This window comes from Pinus tabuliformis, chromosome 1_2 (genome assembly GCF_031772625.1).
Source record: "Pinus tabuliformis cultivar Carrire ecotype Pingquan chromosome 1_2, CPIR1, whole genome shotgun sequence".
Classification (NCBI taxonomy): Eukaryota; Viridiplantae; Streptophyta; class Pinopsida; order Pinales; family Pinaceae; genus Pinus; species Pinus tabuliformis.
In genome coordinates this window covers 924,481,180-924,489,701 of record NC_142298.1, presented here as the reverse complement: position 1 = coordinate 924,489,701, position 8,522 = coordinate 924,481,180, and the positions used below count along the sequence as shown (strand labels likewise).

The 8,522-nt window shown below is 33.9% G+C and overlaps 1 protein-coding gene across 1 annotated transcript; it reads right to left on the bottom strand.

The window, feature by feature from the left end:
- Positions 1 to 581: 581 nt before the first annotated feature.
- LOC149208978 (acetyl transferase 1-like) lies at positions 582 to 3,505 on the bottom strand. The gene is made up of 2 exons (XM_089398481.1): positions 3,065 to 3,505; positions 582 to 1,637 (listed from the first exon to the last, which is right to left on the bottom strand). Exons 1-2 carry the CDS (start codon positions 3,503 to 3,505, stop codon positions 582 to 584), a joined length of 1,497 nt encoding a protein of 498 aa, XP_089254607.1.
- Positions 3,506 to 8,522: the final 5,017 nt, after the last annotated feature.

Genomic DNA, 8,522 nt, shown 5'->3' with positions numbered 1-8,522 from the left:
TGTGCATGAACTCTTCAAAGCATGCTTGCTTTCTAAAGTGTGCCCCACTTTTGAAAATGTATATGTGTTCTTGAAAAATACAAGTTGGGAAGCATGAGTGGTTGTCATAAAATAAAGTTAAAATGAAATTTCAAATTTGATGGGCATTCTACTCTTCAAATTGTCATAATCTGATTATTTTATGTTTTGGAGTAGTTTTAATAAAATTACAAGTTTTAATGGTGTAATTTGCATAATCTAGGTATACCATAAGTTATTCAAAATATAAAATCTGTTTATATAATTAAAATATATTTATGTATTAGATGGAGAATAATTGGATAATTTATTAATATATTAAACATGATGGAAATATAATCTTTCCAAACTTAAAAACACTATATTTTAAACCACCAAAAAGAATTACAGACTCACGATCATACACAAATTAGGTAAAAAAACCAAAACGCAACGCCCCTTCAAACTATTGTTGGAGACACTAACTGAATAAAGGAAGCAATATCCAATCGCGAATGATCCACCGCGAGTATTTGGAAAAACAGTCGGAACAATATAGAAGAGGCTCCCAAACAAGGGAATATTCAACCGGCGATGATTATGGTGATCGAGAGAAACGAAGTTACATAGAGAAGCGACCGATTATTCGTGGGTGGATAATCGGGGATGATCATGAGGATCTGTTTTAGAGTTTCCATCTGATGGCAAGGGAGCTGAGTTGACAAAGTAATTCCTCCTCCTCTACCGGCGAACAAATGCAATCCCCCGATCAATTTTGATGTATCCATGAATGCATCCTGCACACTCAACGGACTTCCCCATCCATGGTCTATCTCATGAACACCAAACTTCGGCGACGACATTGCGTGCACGATGTAGCGGACGCCTGACAATTTTTCAGAAGTAGCGTGCCTACCGTTGCTTAGCTGACATTCATACCACTCTAACTGATTATTGACGTACTCCTCTGTGGTGCAGGAGTTGATGATTTCTTGGATGAGACGGGCAGCAAACCGGATATCTTGCTCCAATAGCTCCTTCGCACTAGTCTGCGCATAACCGAAGCTTAGGCAATTCCCGAAATACGTTGGAGGTAAATGTGGCTTTACGCGCCCTCTACACTCAGCTACAACTTTAATAGCCACGAGTTCTTCCTCTGGGACTTCTCGTGCTTTCATTATGCATCTCCAAAACTGCGCGGCAACTGCTATAAACGAAGACAAAGTTCCGGATCGTTCCTTCAATTTCTTAATCAAATTTTCACTGAAATGAAAAGCTGATACTTCCAGTTGTATTTTTTCTTTCAGTGACTTGTGGATTGTACTAATGTTCCCGGTGTTCTCTTTTGAGTGGCTACCGGTGCTTCCTGCATATTTCATATCTCTTGTAAAACTAGAAACACGGGCTTCCTTACTCAAATGGGTGGGTACTTGTTTAGTGGTGAATGAAACATTGGGTAATGTGTAATTCTCCTTGTCCCGCTTAAACACTGTTCTCATGTGGTGAGGTTTTTTGGAAATAGGGATCCCTCTGCTTTGTTCCGCCCAACATTCCATAAAATGGAAGAATGACTTTCCGTCCGCAATAACGTGATGAAAACGGACTCCTATGCACATTCCACCTCCAAGAAAAGCAGTGACCTGCACTAGCCGAGATATGTCCGTATTACACTATGAAGCTTTCAGATGAATCAACAAAATTTTCTCTACTTTTAATCTAAGAAACAACTTTTTATAGATTTAGTTATCTAAAACCACTGTGAAATAGGCTTGGTTCACTGTTATTAAATTTTGTTTGCTCATTTTAAATCTATGACGAACTGAAGAACTGTCATTCTCAAGAAGATTATGTAGAATATCAAGTTATTTTTATGAAAATTGAGTAGAACTTCCGGTCATTTACACTGTTTACCAAGAAATTAAACAAGCCAAGGGAAATTCATCTCCTATAATTAAAAAATCTCCCCTCTAATTCGCTTCTAACACATGAAAGACTCAATCCATCTTAAAATAAATGCTCTTAACCCAAATTCAAAAAATACAAATCTTTCCTGTGCTTGGCCAAAACAATAAAAAAATATCTATCTCCAATTAGGACTTTGTTTCTCGACAATCAAGGTTCCCACCCAAATAGTATCTCTTGAACGACAGAATGGCAGTGGATTGATGAATCGCGTTGTCTAAGCTTAAGTTTATGCAGACAGTCCAAAAAAAAATATAGCTCGCTCGTTTTTTTTTTTTTTAATAACTAGCTCGCGGAATCTTGTTTTTGGTGATGGGAATCCATTCAGTATTCTTAAAAAAATTTAGATATTTAAAATTTTGAAAATTTCTGAAGATCAGTATAATTAAAAAATTTAAAACACTTAAAATCTTCAAACTTAACCATTGTAATCTAGATTTCTAAACTTTCCATAAAAAAAAAGGGAATTTGTTTTGGTTATTTTTTTCAAGCAACCCCTCCTTAAACTAAGGCTAGATGAATGGGCAGCTTGATGAATTGGTAGTTAGACTTGAATTTGTATTGCCATAACATGCAGATCTCCTGCATCACCCTTATTCACATAATTTATATCATAGTTACCAAGTTCAAATTTTACCATAGTTATCAAGTTCAAATTGAATTTGTATTGCCATAACATGCAGATCTCCTGCATCACCTTTATTCACATAGTTTATACCATAGTTACCAAGTTCGAATTCTAATTAGGATTCGAATTCTGTACAGTACGATAAAAATTCGAATCAAATAATTTCAATTATAATTTCATCCTATTTCATAAGAGTCTAACTCCAAAAGCTCAGGTTTTAGGGGAAAAAATGAAAATAAAACTCTCAAAAAAATCAATTTTGTAAACCCACAAAATTAATAATAAATAAATTTAATACACTCCAACACATATCTATGTAAATTTAATTATTTTTAAGATTTAACCAAATAAGAGTTGGGTTAAGTGTATGGTAATAATAAATGCAAACAAAATCCATATATGCCATATAACTCAATGGACAAATTTGATGAGCAATAAACGCCCTGCTCAAACAAAAACCAAGCGGCTAGGTTATACCTGTACTGAAAGAAGGGGAGCTTCATAGTTTTGATTCCGGGTAGGGACAAGTTGTTGGAAGAAATTCTTGTGCTGAAATTCATTGCTTTCCGCCTCCTGGAAGGTCTTACAAATCGATGCTTCCACGAAATCCACTCCCCCATCGTTGCAGTCGACCTCCGGCACACCGGATTCTCGTCCCTTCAAGTCTAACCGGCCTGCCAATGGATAGAAGTCCACCAGAACTAACGACAAGCTACTCTTTAGATTCTCCACTATCACACAGAATTCCTTTTCGGTAGTCGATGCGGTCGGTTTGTAGAAAAGAAGAGAGCGCATGTTATTGAAGGGTAACATATAAAGATCAAAGATGGAGAGGAACATGCGATGCTTCACTGTGGGGATGGCCGGTACAACAGTTGAAACCCTACATACTTTTAATGGTGCCTCCACTCCGGCCATGGTCGTAAATACTGAGAGAGCCGAGGCTATTCTCTGGTAACTGAGTAACAAACAAAGCAACTGTTACAATCTCCTGTGTTTGCGTGGGAGATGGAGTGGCTAATGGTTATGGACAGAGGCTTCGTATTTAGTATTTATTATCATGAAACGTTCGTCATCGCTTTACATCCGATGGATCTGTCATGCACAGGGTGTCCCCTCAACCTCGTGGTAGACTTGGGGTCAATAACTAAAGTCAATGGTTAATTACTCGAATAATTTTAATTTTTTAATTATTAATATACTTAAAAAGTCAAAGGTTGATTACTTGATCAATTTTATATTTTTAAAATATTGATATACTTATTATATTAGAATAACAAAATAATTTGCAATTACATTTTTAAACCTTCATTAATGATTATTCTAATTTTACATTTTTAAACCTTCATTAATGATTATTCTAATTTTGCAAGATTAGATAAGGATGAACGTGAATAATTTAAGTTCACAGCCATCCTGTACTAAAATCATTTTTACTAGGTTTTTGAATCCATTTTGTACTTAGTACAACAATGTTGGCGTATACAATATTTAAAATTTCATTTGATCCAAAAATTCCAAAAACTTTGGAAAACCGGTACTATTTAATATAAGCTTTAATTTATGCGTTAGGTGTATGGTTGATCATTCTCAATATTAAAGTCGGCACAGCATTCAATATCTATACATTTGTTATATTTTCAATAATGTCATTCAATTTATTATACTTGTTTCTTTATAAAACATCAAAATTATTAATTATAATATATAGATGTAAATTGTTTGGATAGGAAATTTTTATAAAGATTAACATCGCATATGTGGTTGAGTAATAATTTTGAAGAGAAAAGAATAGACATCAAGAGAACTCAAAGAAAAGAAATAAGGTTGTTCATTTTTTTCTATATTCATATATTTTATTACTCTAATTTTATATAGGGTGTTTACTCATAATTATTTGTTTACATTGATAATACTAGATGTCTCTTAGTTGTCTATTATTTCATTAATGTTTATGCACATATCTTTTAAGTTCTTCATTAATTTTAGATATGCATCTAAAAAAATGAATCTTTTTAATATCATGAAACTTACATTTGGAATTATAACAATATTAAATATGATTCTATCGATTCAATGATTTTTTGCATCATCCAAGTCTCACATCTTAGTTATCCATATTGATCATTTCCCCTTTCTCAATTCTAATGAACCATATCAATCACAATCTATCACTTTTCTCTTCTTGTTACTAGCAACATTGATATCAATATGGTGATATTTTGCATGTCAAATATTTTGAGTGTACTCCATCGGTCTTTTTCCTCATGCCTCAAACCTAAGAACAATGAGACATATTATTTGTACAATTAATTCTTGTAGCAACATTTTTCATCCTCAGGTGGGATTCTTAAGCAATTTATGGACAATGTATCTTAATTTTTCTTTTCATCAAATCTATGTACTAGAATTTTAATCTAAGATCTAATTTGGCATGACTTTTTTCATGGTTTGAGAGATAAAGCAAATAATCAATATCCTTAATAAAAATAACAACAGTCATGATAATTAAATTCAAAAATGATCGCATATGATACTTGTATATGATAACAAAAACTTGTAGGAAGTGTCTTCCTACAAATATCTTAGAATTGACATACATCACAATCTCAACTAGAGTTATACCATTGAGAAAAGAAATGAAGGAGGGTAGAAAGCTTATTAAGGACTTGACTATGGGATTAAAAGACTCCTCTTTGAGGCTCTCATTACAAATAAACATATATTATATGGATGTGATGTTTAGGATTGCACTATCTTTGAAGAGTGATGAAGAAAGTTAGAAGAGATCCAAAATGAATTTATAACCTATAATCTCAAAATGAAAGGAAATACACCCAATCCTATCCTCCTCATTAAATCAATTTGTTTCCCCATTGAAAGCATATCTACATCCAAGTATTCAATGTATAAGAATAGGTTAAACAACATAGATGGCAAGAGGATTCCTAAAATTGCTTCAAAATCTAGAAAAACATCATCTTTGATTTAGACAGGGATGTCATAAGGATGTCCAATCTTGGTAATAACATTGGGGGATAAAGAAAGAGATCATTTTGTAGAATATGAATAAGATATATATACCTTTGGTAAGAAGAAAATTCTATTAGTAGATATAGACTAGTACATAGAATTGACATAAATGTCAGCCTTTTCTTAAACTAGAATTACTCATGACCAAAAAAGAAACAAGTTTGAGTTGAACTTGATCAAAACATTTGAAGACCCAAGATCCTATCATATTGGAAATTAGGCACATAAAAAATTGAAAATGTATCTACTAGACATAAGGACATGCACATCTATGGACCTTATAAACCATGAAACTAAAAGAAGAGACTAGAATAAATTATCATTAGAGCATCAAACCAAGGAAGGGGTCGATCTTGCAATACCACCCTCTAGAATATCAATATGAGGTTTTCCCTAGAACAAACATTGGTATTTGAGGCTAAAACCCCACCTTGTAATTTTGCTAGCAATTTTCAAAGGGTAAGGAGAACCCTGCCCTATCTCTCCACACAATTTAGGCAAATTTTGGGAGGTGTGTAGTTGTAGAGCATGGTATAGCTGACCGGACAACACTAGCACCGATTATTGAACTTGTAAATTGGAGTTAGTGCTCAGGGAATTTGAATTTGTTCTGTTTGACCCTGGATGTCAATCGCTATGAATGTGTTTGAGACCATGGAACCCTTTTCCTAAGCATGTGTGAAGCTTAGTGAATTAACAAACCATTGGTGTAAACTTCCCTTGTGCAAGCATTTCCTCAAACCTTGAATTTGGCTCGGGGTTAGTCAACTACAAGAAAGATTGTAGTGTAGCTAGCCTATGGTTGGGTGGAGAATGGAAGTTTTCCCTTCATTTGCTAGCCAAATTAACACACACATATAAGTATACTTGGTTGTGTATGTTCATCTACATGTTATGATGCCCACTAGTGTGCTTATGATTAATGATTAATCATGTAATATCTATGAAGGAATGCTTGATTCAGTATCTAACAATGGTTGACAAACTATATTGTATATCTATGGTGATAACGAACTTCTTTAGTTATGTGGTCACTACCTTAGTGAATTTCAAGTTGTTTGATATGCTCATAAATGGTGATTTGAAAATCACCAAGGATAAGTTCTTATTTATCTTATATGTTTATGAGTTTGGGAAGCTCATTGCCATAAGCATGATTGTGGGTTGTCTTACTTATTAGGAGTTCAATTTATGTGTGTGTTGGACGAATGTCTGGTTAAAGATGAGGATCATGTATTTTATGAATGTTGTGATGAATTTTATATATATATACTTCCTATAACTAAGAATTGTAATCAACCTAATGGGTTGAGATTCATGTTGTTACAGGAATGACCTATAGTCCTCTTAAAAAATCATATAAATTTGTGTGTCTTCCTTCCAATGAATGAAAGAATCCTATCTCACATCATAAGAAGGTAACTATGTGTTGTATTTTAAGTGAGGATTCAACTAGTGATGATGATTACTTGGTTTAAGAATGATGAAATGGCTCTATGATTTGTGCACACAAGTACATTGTTGTGATGTCTTGAGCTTGACAAAGTAGGCATGGTCTATGGTTCCCTTGTGAAGTCTTTCCTTTGGAGCCATCTCTCCCTTTGCTTAGGATTTGATGTAAGTTAAGCATAATGGTCCCATTAAATCTTCTATGGTCATAGCACAATACTTTTGAAGGTCGATTTTTAGAACTCTTTTCTTGTCCCTAGAATTTGATGTTCTCAGCAAATGTCCTACCTTAAGAAATTCTAATAAAAAACCTTAAATTTTCCTCCTTGGAAGTTTTGGCAAATATCCATATCTCATCTAGTATTGGATGGTCTTCTTAGTGAAATTTGTATCTAGGACAAGATGGTCTCTCGGCAGAATTTATATTCAGACTGGATACATTTTTCATCTCCCAAGAATTGGTTGAATCTGAATATGCAAGGGGGTAGATATCCAGTTGACTCATGGACGCATCTGGTAATTTGGAGCATCTACATTGAGTTGTGCATATATGAAAAGTCCCCAATAAGACCTCAACTAGATTTTCCAGAGAATTTTCATATGATCTAGGGAATTTGAGATTTGGTGTGGTAAGTGGTGTACACCCTTGTGGAGCCTCAGATGTCTATTGAGCTAGATTTTCCACGACACAACTAAGTAATTCAGAGGTTAGATTTTTTGGCATTGTGTCAACAATGGATAATGTTTCATAACCTAGATTTCCTTGGAACTAGATATAAAGAGAAATGGTTGCATAACATGAAGCAATAGACCCTGGTGGTACCCATAAGTTGGGGTTGAGGTGGCAAGCACCACAAAGACCTAGTAATGGCCATGTGGATGCCATATAGGGTCCACGAGCAATTTGGAATTGTTCGGGGTGACGTGGTAGATCCACATGGGTCACACATGGAGGTTTGTTGCTAATGTGGCGCAATGTGATTTGTTGAAATTTGAATGAGCATAACTTTCAATTCGAAAGTTAAATTGAGACATAATTTATATCACTAGAAAACTCTCGATAAGATGAATCCAATGGTAGTATTTGTTTTGAGTTTCAATGAAGGTGGAAGAAGAAAATTTTTGTGACCCCATCTTCATAATAAACCTTGCAGGTCAGATTAGAGCAGTAAGTAACACTTCCCGCATCCCAAAGCACTAGAAAAAGGTAGGAGGGAGCATTACATGTCATATGAAGTGAGTTTTGAATTTTTAGAAAAATGATATTGATAAACCATAATATTAACCCATAATATTGTAATAAATCTATTTAATTTATATAATTGAAGTAATATATAAATAGATTCAATGTACTCAAAACTTTTAAAACACTCGAATTACATAAATTTAACCAATCAAATATACCGGTTAGAATCTCAAAAATTACTCTGAATTTTGAATAAAATTAATTGAA